General features: G+C 36.7%; 1 protein-coding gene across 1 annotated transcript; it reads right to left on the bottom strand.

Moving 5' to 3' along the window:
* Positions 1-747: 747 nt before the first annotated feature.
* On the bottom strand, positions 748-15,307 carry LOC116291604 (nucleolar protein 6). The gene is made up of 26 exons (XM_089037527.1): positions 15,171-15,307; positions 14,864-15,001; positions 14,547-14,663; positions 13,802-13,981; positions 13,165-13,333; positions 12,633-12,773; positions 11,842-12,002; positions 11,540-11,660; positions 11,294-11,355; positions 11,040-11,141; positions 10,569-10,684; positions 9,965-10,142; positions 9,532-9,651; positions 8,899-9,047; positions 8,296-8,560; positions 8,071-8,221; positions 7,318-7,472; positions 6,577-6,740; positions 6,068-6,220; positions 5,783-5,880; positions 4,608-4,732; positions 4,443-4,535; positions 3,402-3,587; positions 2,864-2,965; positions 2,294-2,341; positions 748-1,454 (listed from the first exon to the last, which is right to left on the bottom strand). The coding sequence occupies exons 1-26, from the start codon at positions 15,225-15,227 to the stop codon at positions 1,323-1,325; spliced, it is 3,483 nt and encodes a 1,160-aa protein (XP_088893653.1). The 5' UTR covers positions 15,228-15,307; the 3' UTR covers positions 748-1,322.
* Between the last annotated feature and the right edge of the window lie 61 nt (positions 15,308-15,368).

The raw sequence follows: 15,368 nt of genomic DNA, 5'->3' as shown, positions 1-15,368 counted from the left end.
TTTTTACAATGATAGTGGAACCGGAAGTCGTTCTTTCATACAAATGACGTCATTCTAGGAAAGCCCGTACAAAATATATGTGCGTGTGGGAAGGTGAGCTATATAGGAGTAAAAGTGGCAAAACGTTTATCACAATCTTATTTTTTAATTAAGACTTCAAGATTTGCAAGTAAGCATGGTAAATACAGATCCAAGTGTCGTGGAAAAGTGCCGAAAAGTGGTCCAAGGGAAGCTGAAATCTCCTAACAAGACCTGGGTTTTATTTGAGAATCAGACCTTCATCGTATTAGATGAGCCAGGACTGAATCTCGACACTGCTTCTTCAAAAGCTACAGAAATAATGAAACAATATGGACCAGTGTACCCTGGATGTCCAGCTGGAGATTTCAACGTCTTTGAAGATCAAGAGACAAAAGGTTGGATCGTGACTGGACACTGCGAAACGATGTTCACCTACGTGGATTCGAGTGAAGCAAACGCAGAAGGCGGAAATATGATGATAGGGCTGATTGGAAGGTCTATGAGGGATTCAGACGGCAAAAACCCGAAAATTGTTCATGTGGAACTTGCTTGAAGCTAAACAGGAATGGGATAGCACCTCTGTTATAATTTACGATTTTTAAGTCCAAACTTTGAAAACTATCTTGAATTTCGAATAATTATATAAATTATAAAGTAATAATAATTGTTTCAACTTTTTCTTTTTTTCCTATTTATTATGTATGCACACATTAAGAAGTGGAAATCTTTAAAAGTTCTAGTTTTATTTTATTGTTTTTTAATCTTTTTTCATAGGTTCTGTCTCTTTTTCAAAGCATTTTTTCATGTACGCAATCATATAAAGTGTGGGAACTCTGGCTGTCTCATTTCTTTCCCATCTTTTTTATTCACACTTCTATTTATTTTCATCATTTTTTCATAAGCTCCCCTTTATACATGTATGAAAAGAGGAAAATGTAGCTCTGTCCTTTTTATTCTTGTTTCATTATAGACCTCCTCGGCTCAGGCGTAATGTTGTCCCATTTCAGTCCACATGTCATTCCCCATAATATACTTTCTTTTTTTAACGGTTGAGCTCAGTTGCACATAAGACGACACATGAATATGGATACAACTCAAACAAAGAATCTTATTCTCAAGATTATGTGTCATTCCCTAGAGTATTAATTCTTTTTTTAATGGTTGTGCATAAAAAAAAAACACATGAATATGGATACAACTCCAACAAAGAATTTCATTTCCCTTGCACTCTTTCTTTTGCATTGTACTAGGGAATAAATTTAACAAAGAATCCTGGTAGTGGTAAGAAAAGTAGTAGCTTTTCATTGTGTGTTTCCATTGGATATTCCTTTCTTTACAACCTCTACCCTTTTTATCAGCCCTTTACCAAGAAGTGAGAAGTCTTCAATAATAGCCTCTGTGTTGAGTGCCACAAGATGTTGCTGATGTTTTGACTGCAATAAAATAATAGATATCTTCAATGGGGATGAAAAAGTGAGAGTCAAGAGTGGTGTAGTGGCAGAAGCACTTGCCTCTCACCTCAGGCTTGATTCAGGCTGGTATTAGCCAAATTGGGGGAGGGGGACTTCCAAAACCCCCACCCCCACCCCTTCCCCCCTCCCCCAATTTGGGCCTCTATGCAGGCTAGGCTGGTATCAGGCTTGATTCCTGGACCCAGGCTTGATTCAGGCTGGTCTCAGTCTTGATTCCTGGACTTACATTATAGCATCACATCTGAGCATCACATGAGCTTGTTGAGTCTCTCCCTTGATTCAAGGTTTTTTTCCCGGGTTTTCCGAATTAATTTCCTCCTTTTACAAAACCTAGTAGGCTAAATTCTGATTCAATTTGTTAGTTAGCTGTTCCCTGACTTTAAACATCCCAGTGGCTGTGAGTTTAATGTGTGAGTTAGCTGTGTCCTGACTTTGATCAGCCCAGAGGTTGTTTCAGGGTTTGATCTGTGAGTCAGTCTTGCCTTGACTTTGATCAGCCCTGAGGTTGTTTCAGGGTCTAATCTGAGAGTTAGCCATGCCCTGACTTTGATCAACTTGCAGTATGTTATAGTATTGATAAAAATTGAAGGTGAAAAATGATATGTAACTGTTTTTAAGTCTCCCACATGGAAGAGGCTGAATCAGTTTTGTAAGGAAACTGAAGGAGACTAAAATAGACAACCAACTTCTTTGCTCGATAGACTAGAAGATTCTTAGGTTCAAATTTATACTAATTTATGATGTTCGTAAATTGTACATAAAATCTATAATACCACAATCATGTACGAAATTATTTTTACCTTTTTTGTTTTCTCCTCTACAGGGATTTTGTATTGCGCATTTAACACCTGGAAAGAAGTTAGCAAGACCATTGGAATTTTTATTGAATAAATAAAAATAAAATAGATAGGAATTAGCAGTGGCTCTTTATCCCCTGAAATTGCAATTGGAATTTAGAAGTTGATTTTTGCGGGGGGGGGGGGGGGGGGGGGGGGGGGAGGAAGGAACAGAACCAGACAGGAGGGAACCAACAAGCAACTCTACTCACATATGACAGCGAGCCCAGTGGGTTTCGAACCTGTGTTGCATTGGTGAGAGGTTAGCGCTCTCACCGCTACGCCACCCATGTTTCTCATGATATTGATTTTCCACTGCCTTTGAAGCAACCAACAAATTTAGGGAACTTTTTTCCTTTTTTAAATCTCTTGTGTATAAGTATATCATCTCGATAATGGCCAATGAGCAAAAAATAAAACTAAGGGAATGATGACAGTGGTTTGAAATGGGAAAAGAAACCAAATTTTGAAATTGTTTCTTGTGTCCTTTCCAATTTCTTTCTGTATTGTGTTTATTATTAAGATTTTCCTTACTTTGAATGGACTTTTTTCAAATACATGTGGTTTCCATACAACTGCAACACAATCTCCTCCCATCTCATCATAAAAGAACATCGCTATGTCTGAGAAAGATTCCTGTGAATAAACAAATAATGAGGGAAGAAAAAACAAAATGAAAAAAAAGTAATTAAATAAATAAAAAATTAAAAAAAACAGATAAATCAGTGAATGAATACATTGACAATTGCTAGGTGGGTTCGATAGGTTGGAGGTTGCATGATAGAATGAATGAATAGATGGATGGATGGTAAAAATGGATGAGATGATAAATGGGATAGGTGATTAGATAGATGTAATGGAATAAATGAATGATGGGTGAATGGGATGGAATAAATGGATGGGAAGGATTTATGAATGGGTTTATTGAATGAGTTGGGTAAATGAATGGATGGAAAGATGAATGGATGGGATGGAATGGGTGAACGGGTAAATGAATGGATGGACAGGTCAATTGGATGAATGAATGGTTAAATAAATGGAAGGATGGGATGGGTTGGGGAGGAGGAAGTACCTTTAGCTCAGTAATGTAACACTGCACAGGGTCAAAGGCCAACACAGGCATTCCACTGCCTCGCTGTTGGTCTTGCTGGTCATTCTGTAACTTGGTGAAATCAACAGACTGAAAATACCGGGGAATGCAGCGATGCTTTAACCAGATGATGATATCATAGTCGGCCATAGGAGGTCGAAAGATTTGCTGAAAAATAAAAGATAATATAATTCCTATTAGCTATGTCCAATAAAGACCAGACCTCTTTAGTACCCTGAGTCTGATGTTTTCCCATTTCAGACAACGAGTCATTTTCAATCATTACCTTAGGGACCAGTCAGAGGAGGGGGGTGGAGGAGAAAATGGGGTGCCCTCAAATTTTTTTAGTGGAACATGGGGGGCCTTGAAAAGTCAAAAGGAGGATTGGGAAGGATTTTTTAAATGATTGAAGGGAGGTACCCAAAGAACATGAATGCTATTAGTTTGGGGTATGGAAAATGTTTTGCATCAAAAACATTTTCTCCTCCACCCCCCCCCCCCCCCCCCCCCCCCCCCTCCGACTTAAATAATGATTGGTCCCTTAGGTGTAATGTTTTCTCATTTCATACCATGCATTACTCTTTCAAGAATAACATTCTTAGTTTTAGTATAATCATATTCTGCAGTGTTTTCTCTTAGAATTATGCAACCAATAATTTAAGCGTTTAGAAATGATGCGCTAGGGAATGAATCATGGTATGAAATGGTAAAACATTATGCCTAAAGTATTTTCACATAATAAATCAAACACAAGCAAAGAGTATTTCATCCAATATCTAAAACCTTAGAAGTGTTAAAATAGGAGGTGTAACTGATAAGTGTGCTTCCTGTTGGGCGAGCAACCCTAATGTTCTTGCTGACACTTATATTTTTTTCATTCCCAAATGCACCACAGGGTTCCCAGAAAGCTCATTTCCACTGCTATGTCAGTAAAAAGAAAAGAAGAAAAAAAATCTGACCTACTGACCCCAATTATTTTTCTCATGCAACAGGAAACACACTTATTTTTTTGTTTGGCCTAACCTTAAAGTCTGCCTTCTGAGAAGAGAATTCTTCCAGCTGATTCAGAAGGACTGAATAGGACTCTTTGGCAAGGACTTCCATTCTGTGTAGGATCTAATGAAAATCAAATGGGAAGTGATGAGTATATTTGAAGCGTAGTCATATATTACAGTAAACTCTTGGTACCTGCTTTGTCGGAGCTTCCTTGGTCCATTTTGAGTCAAATTTATCTTTTGGAGTTGAGATGAATAAAGGAGGTAGATTAGACCTGCCACTTGAAAATTTGGTAGAAATTTCTTGATGATCCTCAGCTATAACAAAAACAACAATATTATGAATATAACATAAATTGAAATGTAATGTGAAAGGATTTGGAATGCAGTGGGAATGAAATGGAGAGAAAATTAGGATAGAATGAGAATGAAATATAAATGAAATTAGAATGAAAAAAAAAAAGAAAAAAATTAGAAACACTAGTGAAAGTGGACGTGAAATAACTAGAATGCATGGAAAATGGAAAGGAATGAAAAGGAGAAAGGAATGAGAATGAAAGAGGAATGAAATGAAAGTGAAATAGAATTGAAAAAAGAACTCAAATGGAAAATGAATTGGAATAGAATAGGAATGATATTTAAATGCATTGATTTCCATGGATGAATCTAAAAGATGAAATGAAATAGGAAAAGATCATTAAAAACTGACACAAAAATGAGAAAAAAGTAGTGTGCAATTATATAATAAACAAAATTTAGAATCAAAAGATATAACTAGCTAAAAACTAGTGTGAGCTGCGTTGGTGTTTCTAATGAAACAGTAATGATGAAAAGGTAAATTATACACAATGAAAAGATGAAAAAACTTACTGACGTTTCGGACGCTAGTCCTTCGTCAGAGTAAAAGAGAAAGAAGTGGTAGAAAGGAGTGTATATATGATAGAATAAGACAAAAGAAACCAATGAGAGCAAGGTAGGCAAGGAAACAAAAACAAACAATCGAAAGACAAAAGAAAAGGTTAGTTGAAACGAACGCTTAAATGAACGCTTTATTTTCAACTAACCTTTTCTTTTGTCTTTTGATTGTTTGTTTTTGTTTCCTTGCCTACCTTGCTCTCATTGGTTTCTTTTGTCTTATTCTATCATATATAGACTCCTTTTTACCACTTCTTTCTCTTTTACTCCGACGAAGGACTAGCGTCCGAAACGTCAGTAAGTTTTTTCATCTTTTCACGGTGTATGATTTACCTTTTCATCATTAAAATTTAGAATCATTAAGTAGATAAAGAAGCAATAAGAATTTAAATAATAATAAATATAAATAGCAATAACAAAAATAGTATATTGATGGATAAATGCAGAACGAACCAGTAAGATCATTGTTGAGGTTAACAATAACAGGAGTTGTCTTCCAGTCGAAGGTGGATATGAAGTGAAGGAACCTAAGAAAACCAACTTGAGGGGACCTGCAAGAGAAAAATAAACACAAATGATTTTGTTGTCAATGTTGATTTTTATGAAAAATAACCGGAGAATCTGGAGGAAAACCCTGATAAGAACAATCACAATACATCAAACAAACTCAACAAAACATGTGTGGCGCAAAACAACACTTCAACATTATAAGATAAATCATGTAAATTTGAACTTTACCTTGGTGCTTTGAATGGTGCTGGTGACAGAAAAAGATAAGCCACTAGTAGCTCAACACACTCTGATGGCATATGGCTTGACAACAAGTGGGCAGACACCCATCTCTTGGCTAGACGCACAGTACCACTGTATGCATTAAACTGCTGTTCTACACTGGAATGGCAAATGAATAAAGGCATGAATACTTTTGACCATTTTTTTCCTCATTAAATACAGTAGTATGTTAGATAAAACATCAAGACCATATTGAACCCTGGAACAACCTCTAGGCTGATCAAATGGAATATGGTGTGTTGGATTTTGTGGAAGGAAAACTTGAATACCTGGAAAAAATTTCTCGAATTAAGTGAGAAATCTGAAAATTCTGGTTACATGCTGCTAAGTCCATTAATTGAAAGCAAGACCTCATAGGTGAGAGGTTAGTGCATTGCTGCTACCCCCCCCCCCCCCCATCCCCCCTGATTCCCATAGGTTACATTCATCGCATAATCGTATTCGAAGCTTAGTACCTGTGCAATGTGGTTGTCAGAACAGGCAGATGGACAATTTCTCTTTCCATCTTGGCCAGTTTTTCTTTGACTTCTTTCTCCTCTGATTCCTCAGAAGAAATACTCTGTTGAAGGAGAACCATCTCTCTGTAGTGAGCTATCTTGACTCTAAAACCAAAACCATTCTGAAAGCACAAGACAAAATAATGTTTCAATTCAAATACATACATGTATGCTTTGTGTGGCTTGGTTTACATTGTTATTCTGCTTGTTTTGGAATCGGTGTGGTTTCAGTAGAGACACAGTGCACTCTGCTTTCAACTCTGGGTTCTTGGTTTCCATCACTACTATGTTCCTTGATTACAGACTTATTTTATTAAGGGGGTTAGCCTCAAGTGCACTATAAAGAATGCACAGCTTCAACAATAAGAAAAGATAACTAGCTACAAATTAGTGTGAGCTGCGTTGGTGTTTCCACCACCACTTTCTCTTTTACTCCGACGAAGGACTAGCATCCAAAATGTCACTAAGTTTTTTCATCTTTTTCATCTTTTCACGGTGTAAAATTTACCCTTTTATCATTAACTTCAACAATACAAATACTTTGAAATTTCATGGACCTTTACTGGAATGCATGATTATTCAAAGTAATTCCATACCAAATCAAGGCTAACCATGTAGAACAGAGAATTCAAACTGGAGTATTGCTCCAGGATATAAATAAAATTGTAAGTTTTGTAGGTTTGAAAAGAGCTATCTTACTTTCAAAACATCAACATGCTTGGGTGTTGCTACACACTGAAGTGAAAAACTGGAAGACAGCAACTCGGCAAGTTTCACATGGAAAGCTGCTTTGATGTGTTGAATTGCAACAAGGTTGTCTGGCCACTTGCCACTTGTTTCAAACTGAAGCAGAACTGATAATAACATTCTATTATAATTATCATTATAAAAATGCTACTGCTGCAGTTGCCATTGTTGTTTACGATGCTGATAATGCTGCTGTTGTCCTAACTGCTGTTGCTCCTGCGACTGTCATTGCCACTGCTGCTGCTGTTACTACTATTTTGTGATGCTGCTGCTGCTCTAAGTTGCTGTTGCTGTTGTTATTGCTGCTGCTGCTGTTGCTGTTGTTATTGCTGCTGCTGCTGCTGTTGCTGTTGCTGTTGTCATTATTGCTGCTGCTGCTGCTGTTGTCGTTATTGCTGCTGCTGTTGCTGTTGTCATTATTGCTACTGTTGCTGTTCTTGCTGCTGCTGCTGTTGCTATTGCTGCTGCTGTTGCTGTTGTTGCTGCTGCTTCTGTTGTTGTTATTGCTGCTGCTGCTTCTGTTGTTGTTATTGCTGCTGCTGTTGCTGTTGTCATTATTGCTGCTGTTGCTGTTCTTGCTGCTGCTGCTGTTGCTATTGCTGCTGCTGTTGTTGTTGCTGCTTCTGTTGTTGTTATTGCTGCTGCTGCTTCTGTTGTTATTATTGCTGCTGCTGTTAGGAAAGTAACCATGTACACACAACACACCTTCAGCTACTGGACACCACAGGGGAGCTTTATTAGGCTTGGGTATGCTTATATTTGTTGCCATTTTGACAACTTTCCCATTCTCTTTGTCACTATCTTCTTGTTGCTTTGGTTTAAAGGCATTTTTCTGACAAGAACTTGGAGGAAAAACCTGGGAAAATGAAAGTGAGGTAATGGGAAATGGAATCAAGAAAATGAAAAATGAAACATATCTATTATGCTTGCCTCAGCTCCGCGAAATACTGGACTTATTCCTTGCAATGAGTGGACTCCCAGGGGTAGTTCAAGTGACCTTATCTGCTTGCAAAGCGAGTCATAAGTGGTCATCACATGTTGCATGTTTTCTTCTCCCGTTTCCACTGAATCCAGCATCTGGGATCCTGGGCTTTTGTCTTTTGCAGGAGTGTTGGTTTTTCTCATAGATACTTGTAGTATGGGATCGAGTTGATTAGCAATGAAATGAACCTCAGATGGATCTATCTTGCAATGCCTAAAATGATAAGTTATAGCGGACTTCATAGGAGAATCAACTTAAAAAAATCTCAAATTTAAATGACACAGAATGATATGACATTCTGTAACAGTGAAATGACTTTGAATATCATTATTACGGCTACAGTAAGATACACCATGGCTACAGCATAGCTACAAACTTGTCACACCATTTTCCACTCACACAAAAACAGTTCTTACGCCACTACACTAAATGAGAGCTGATCTGCCACACGTGATGGCTCTCAAAACCCATGGCACGTATGCAGTGCTCACTGTCACAATGTTTCCCCACTCTTTTATACATTATCTATTTTTCAGTATTGTCGAAAGTACCTTTGAAGAATATGCTTGATAACCTGGCCACAGATGACTCTCCTATCTGCTATGGTTCTACAAGACCAAACCACTGCCTCTAGGATAGAACCATCTTGGAATCGTCGGAGCTCAGATTTCCCACCCCAGTATGCTCTGAACTCCCCAGCCTAGGATGGAAGTGATATCTTCTTTTTAGTATTAATTAAGGTTATCAAAACTCAATGAATCATTTTACTTACAATATAAACTGGCAAGGCTATCAAGTTAGGTTTAGTGCTGAGGTAACCACTTAAAATTCAAGGACTATTCAAGGAGTATACAAGGACCCAAAAATGAATTTGCAAGGAGTATGTTCAGCTAACTATGCCAAGGTTTTACACGGTGGTTAGACATGGCCGACTTTTAGATTTTCCAATGTTTCTGACTAGATCTATTTCAGAACCATGCAAGTAATGATCAAAGCAAAAATTCAAAGAGTTTTCAAGGAGTTTAAGTACATATCATTATTAATTACCATTCATCATTTATTTATCACAATTATTATCAATATCAATATCACCAACATCAACACAATCATCGATGAAATCACTGCAGATGACTGCAAACAGAATATACATGTAGGTATAGGATCTAGTGTTTCTTTGTCTTTACCTGAGGGTCATCAGCAGGAGGTCCTGTTTCCAGCACTTTGTCTGAGTGATTAGGGTCCAACAAGAAACCAACCATCAAACTGTCATGTGATACGAAAGGGGGTGACTCTTTCACAGACCACTGAAGAAAATAAAACCATTTGTTACAGTAATCTATACCATGTACAGTCATGCGAGATCTGAGTAGTGTACAGTATGTTAGCTATGACTTAGATCAAACCCAAGGTCATTTTAGGGTTCAATCTGTGAGTCGGCCATGTCCTGATATAAACCAGTGCAGAAGTTGTTTCAAGGTTTGACTAAAATTCTGTATGTCTAAAAGTTTGTTTCAAGGTTTCTGTCAGTGTACCATACGTTTTTAAATGTACTTACTAAATAGACAACTATTGCTAATTGGTGTACATTTTATGTTCAGTTATGAAGAGAAAATTTACCTGCTTTGCTGCCAATGGTTTAAAGCCTATGAGCTCAATCCTCTTTCCCAGGCCCTTTTTCAACAGGTCAATCATCCAATCACAAACAGCTGGCACCCAGTCTCCTCCTCTGCTCAGCATCTGTGCCTGAAGCTCAGGTTTGTCCTTTGTCTCTTCCAAACAAGTGACAGATGACAGACTAGAAAAATAAAATGCTTATGAGCATTAACAAATTTTATGCTTCCTTAGATGAGTGACTCCTTAGAAGAAGCATACTACTTACACTTGAAAGCTGGTATACAAACTTAGAACAAAAACTGTTTATAATAACCGAAGTCAACAATTACCGGCACCTTACAACAACTCATTCACAACCTCAAACAAAAGACTGCAACTCGTGATAACAACCACACTTCTTTACATAACAATACCGACTAATTAATACCATCAAGTGTCTCTCGTTTTCTTACTGGACTCTGAAGTTGACTTCTGCTCAGGTTGTCAAAATGTCAGTCACCACCAACAACAGTCTTTCTAAGACTACACTAACCCAGATGATCACACACTTCACAACAAAGAAGTATAGTGTTGTTCAAGGATCAAAGAATTTATAACGATAACTTACCACACAAACTGATCAAAGGTCTGGAGGAAAGGGACTTTCCTCATGAACATCACTTCAAATCCATCAAGAAATCTGCTGTCTAGAAATTCTATTGCAAGCTTGGCTTCATGCTTAACCTTAACACAATGATATTTGGATTAGCAGTGTGTATAAGGTCCAGATAACATGATGATAACACGATGATATTTGGATTACAACTAGAGTATTTCCCATGATTGACATAAACAAAATTCAATATCATAAAATATAACGTGCACACTGATTGGCTGGCTGGTTACTGTTTCTTCATACTTTAATCTGCAATATAAACGCTCTGGGAGCTGTAGAGCACTCAAGAAGCAAGAGAAACACTCAGTTACACCTCATGTTCCTAAGCTTGCTTCTCCCTTGCTTTATAGCTTCCAGCATGTTTATATCACAGTACAGAGACATGCACACACATTATATATTCCGTAATATTAGTGTACATACCCTGAAATATGTATGTTTGCTCAGATTAGCACATAAATTTAAATAACCAGAAGGATCAATGAAAACCACATCAAATACTGCATGAAAGTCAGACAAGAGGGGCTGAAAATAAATGACACAAAAACAAAACATTATACTTTAGATTTGTATTCCAATAATGTTAATAGCAAATACAGGCAGTAAATTAGAAAAAAAGAAAGCCAAGGTCACTAAAAGTAACATTCCTAAAGTAGGTCCTTCTTCTGAACACTCACAAGCTTTTCCTCATTTTGTTCTTTCCTCATTTGGATTCCAGTTTCAGTCCAGTCAGTGGAACCTGGATGAAAATAAAATACAATTATATCAGCATAACACAGGTATCCCAAAAAATTTTTTTTTTGCAGTGGGTGCAATGTTTGACATCTTAAACCTCTCAAGGATTATATCAAATATTAAATATTATATATGAAAACATTATGCCCAAGAAGAGTAATAATAATTCTGAATAAAAACAACCTTACCAATAAACTGTAAGAAGATTCTGAGAATCTGGTAGGAGCTCATATGGGAATTGATTTTTCTACTTGTAAATAAATGCGACAATACCATGGCAATGAGAAAGCTACTAAATGTGCCTTGACCCTGTGAGGAAGACATAATGAACAAAATAAGATAGCACATGTCTACTGCATCCAGAAATTTTAGAAAATGAAACTTTGTGAATGGGAAATGGAAATGAAAAATGGGAATGGAAAGTGGGAATAAAAGAAAACAAAAACATTGTTTGGGTGAAGTAGGATAAAACCAGGTGTGCAAGACTCACTCTAGAAAGTTCTCTCTGTTGTAACCAAACATTAATGAGAATTACTGCATCCCGCATTGAAGGGCAGTCATTTATACACTGATATAAGTGGTGGAGATGTTTCTGCATCAGAGAATCTGACAGAATGCTTGTATTATAATGTGGTGTTGGTAGGCCAATATCTGTTAAAAAAGGAAAGGAAAGGATTACTGCGGTTTTCAATATTCTGAGAAAACATACATTTCAATGGCTTAAGCCAAGAACATATTTATAAAAGGTACCAACTGATTATTTTTTAAAAGACCTCCTCCGCTCTGACATAATGTTGACCCATTTCAGACCATGTGTCATTCCCTAGAGTATCATTTCTTTGTTTGAGGTTTGCGCTCGGTTGCACATGAGAAGACACATGAATATGGATACAACTCAAACAAAGAATATCATTCTCATGGGAATGACATGTAGTCTGAAATGGGACAACATTACACTCGGGCGCTCCAGAGCTGAGGAGGTCTATTGACCGCACCAAAACCAAATTTCAGCACGCAGGTTGTAACTAAAGAGTTATCAAAAATCACAGTAACACAATAAAGGAGTTAGTTAGAATTAAAAGGAAAGAAAAAGGAAAAAACCTTGAGCAAAAAAATCTTCAATTTAATGAAACCCTCTGAAACAATCACTGAGCTCTGGGCTGCACTTAGTACATGACTATGGAGGACAACCAGAAAATCCAGAGAATAAACCCTCTTACTAATGCATTCTGACACATGTTCAAGTAGTGATAATGTATCATTATAACTTACGGTACTCACCTCCTATTTCTCCGTCATTTTCCCGTCCTTCAAACCAGTGAGATCTGATGTTATTCTTGTCAGGTGCGAATCGGGGCAGCTTGAATACCCCGTCAGGCAAAACAGGGAATAACTTGATTGTATAATTCTTTCCAGCTTTGCCTTGAAGAAGACAAATACACAAATTTATTTATTTACTTTTATTTTATTTTATTTTTTTAATATTTATTTATTTTTTAGTTGGAATAAATCTATTAATTGATATGATTACCAAGGTGGCAGTCCTATTACAGTGGAATCTTTATGATACAGACATAGAAGGACAGGGAAAAAGTGTCTGTAATATATAGAGTTGTCCTTAACATAGAGGTCAGATCTCTGAAAAATGTTATGAATGCATGTTGATGATTTTGCCAAGACCTAAATAATAATTTTGAACTTTTTTCCATGGTACCCAAGAGGTTAGGGATAACGGGACTCCACTATTGTGGAATTAAAATTAAAATTAAATTAAAGCTAAGAAAAACATCATAAAAGTCTTTTAATACAGTACCTTTTGGTTTGAGCAGCAATATAGGTTTGAGAAGTTCTCCATTGAAATGCGTAAAGTTGACAGAAGCAAACATTTTACTTTTAATCAACTTGGATGCAATGACAGTGAGGTAGAGTGCTCTTTTATGATGGTATCGCATGTTGAGGTAATCTTTGGGTTGAAAACACTCCTGTTCAAGAACAAAAACAGAGATTGAATACCCAAAGAAGAAAAACAAGAAAAATCTTTCTGTTCCAAAAAAGAGAAGCATTGGTGGAGTAGCTGTGAGAGCAGTTGTCCCTCACCAAGGTGACCTGGATTCTCGGACTTGACATCATATTTGAGTAGAGTAGCTTGTTGTCTCTCTATTGTGCTTTGGGGTTTTTTCCAGGCATTTCCAGTCTTTTCTCCCTCCACAAAAATCAACTTCAAAATTTGAAATGGGATCCAGTGGAAAAAAAACCACCGTTATATTTTTTAAATTTATAAGTAAAAAAGAATTTGTCTATCTCCTTTTTAGAGAAATTATAATGGTTTCAATATTACTGAACTTCATACATGTCGCGGTGAGCCTTATGCTGAAATTTATTTTCTCATTGCTGTCAATCAATCATAACCAGTTGGTACTGTTTACATTTTTGTAACAGATATTATATACCTGAGGCATTTCCATGGTAACATCAACAGTAAAGTCTGGTTTGGTCAGGGTTCCAAGCATGTAGCTACCAACAACATTCATCACTGATGGAGGAATAAACTGGAACTTTCCTCTAACTTCTGATGGAGGGGGTGGTAGAGGAAATTTGACCTTCTTTGGAATCCATGAATTATCAGATAGCTGAGACATAAAACAGATTTATTTAATTAAAATTATCATTTGTTTTTCCCAAAAAATTTGGAAAACTAGATTTATTGGACTACATGGCTTAAAATGACAGCCGGTCATCTAACAATGTCCTGCTAGAATTGGAACTTGTCTGGTCAAATCTTTGCCTTGCATGTCATTTCAGCCAGTAGTGTTGAGCCAGAAATGAGGTATGACCAAGTTAAAACTAATTTGGCTGAATATCATGACCAGCAATGTCAAGAACTGTACTACAGCTTTGTACAGTAGCTAAACCTAAAGTTCTTTTGCTATATGCATGTGAAGAATTTCAGTTGACAATCTTTCACATCCTTAAAAGAAAGGCAACACTGAGAAACACATGAAAAACTATTTTGAAAACATATTCATGTGATTACCCGGTGTCACCATTCTTGTCAATGCTCAAGATTCCTAATACCACAGGGTTCCCATAACTGCCAGAAACACTATAAATAAAATTGATACAAGGCTGTATATGAATCTTATAGTTAAAAGAAACATTGAGGTGAAAAACATGGAAAATAGTCTTAGGACTTACATCATGCTCTTTACCCTTTGATAAAGACTTCAGAAATGTATTCAGCTCATGAAGCACTTCGTCAAGAGCCTTGCTCTTTTGTTTTTTAGGCTGTACTTCCTCTAGGAGTTCAGATATCTAAATGAATAAAAGTTAATTGTTAATGTAGATAATAATAATGATGAAGATGATGATGATAATAATAGTAGTAGTAGTAGTATCGAAGGAGTTAGTAATAGTAGTACGTAATAATGAATAGTAAGTAATAATAATAAATCAACTTAATAATAATAATAATAATAATAACAATAATAATAATAATAAATGAATATTTGTACCTGCATGCGAAAAAGACTTGATTTAAAGAGATTTTCGGTTTCTTTCAGAGTGTTTATCTCTTCTCTTGTCGGTGGTCGATAAAGAGACGTGTTCTTACTGGCCGAATGCGCCTGTTTAACTGCTCCATCGAGTGCAACCTGCAAAAAAAACAACCACAATATCAAATTCTCAGTAAATTCCTCATTTTCGCCTTAAATTTTTTTTTTCCTTCTTGCTGTCGAGGAACTTTGACGACAACTTTCCACCCACGTGCGTTGCTATGTGTATAAATGAAAACCCCAAAAATATCCGAAATTTCAATCTAACCTTCTTGACTGCCACATCCTCATGCAAAGCACTAGAATCCTGTATCTTTCTCTTCATTATTCTTTGGATAAAGCGAACTCAAAGAGGTTAAAAAATGTCTCTAAATATTTCTTTGATGGAAAGTTTTCAACGCTTCGTCCGCCATCTTGGAATATGAGTCACGTGATCATAGTGAGCCAGCTGTTTGTATTCCCAGTG

Source organism: Actinia tenebrosa, unplaced genomic scaffold (genome assembly GCF_029948245.1).
Source record: "Actinia tenebrosa isolate PJP-AT-01 unplaced genomic scaffold, QUT_ActTen_1.0 PGA_scaffold5__44_contigs__length_20552954, whole genome shotgun sequence".
In the NCBI taxonomy this organism is placed as follows: Eukaryota; Metazoa; Cnidaria; class Anthozoa; order Actiniaria; family Actiniidae; genus Actinia; species Actinia tenebrosa.
The sequence above is the reverse complement of the archived record's forward strand: the minus strand, read 5'-3'. Positions and strand labels throughout refer to the sequence as shown.

What these genes read in the sequence shown, in the direction of transcription:
- LOC116291604 (XM_089037527.1), bottom strand. Translation starts at nt 15,227, where the DNA reads ATGAAGAGAAAGATACAGGATTCTAGTGCTTTGCATGAGGATGTGGCA. An exon ending in ATTGCTGCTCAAACCAAAAG is followed by an intron (nt 12,774 to 13,164) that starts GTACTGTATTAA and finishes GTCTTCTTCAAG; the next exon opens with GCAAAGCTGGAAAGAATTAT. An exon ending in AGGAAGCTCCGACAAAGCAG is followed by an intron (nt 4,536 to 4,607) that starts GTACCAAGAGTT and finishes GATTTTCATTAG; the next exon opens with ATCCTACACAGAATGGAAGT.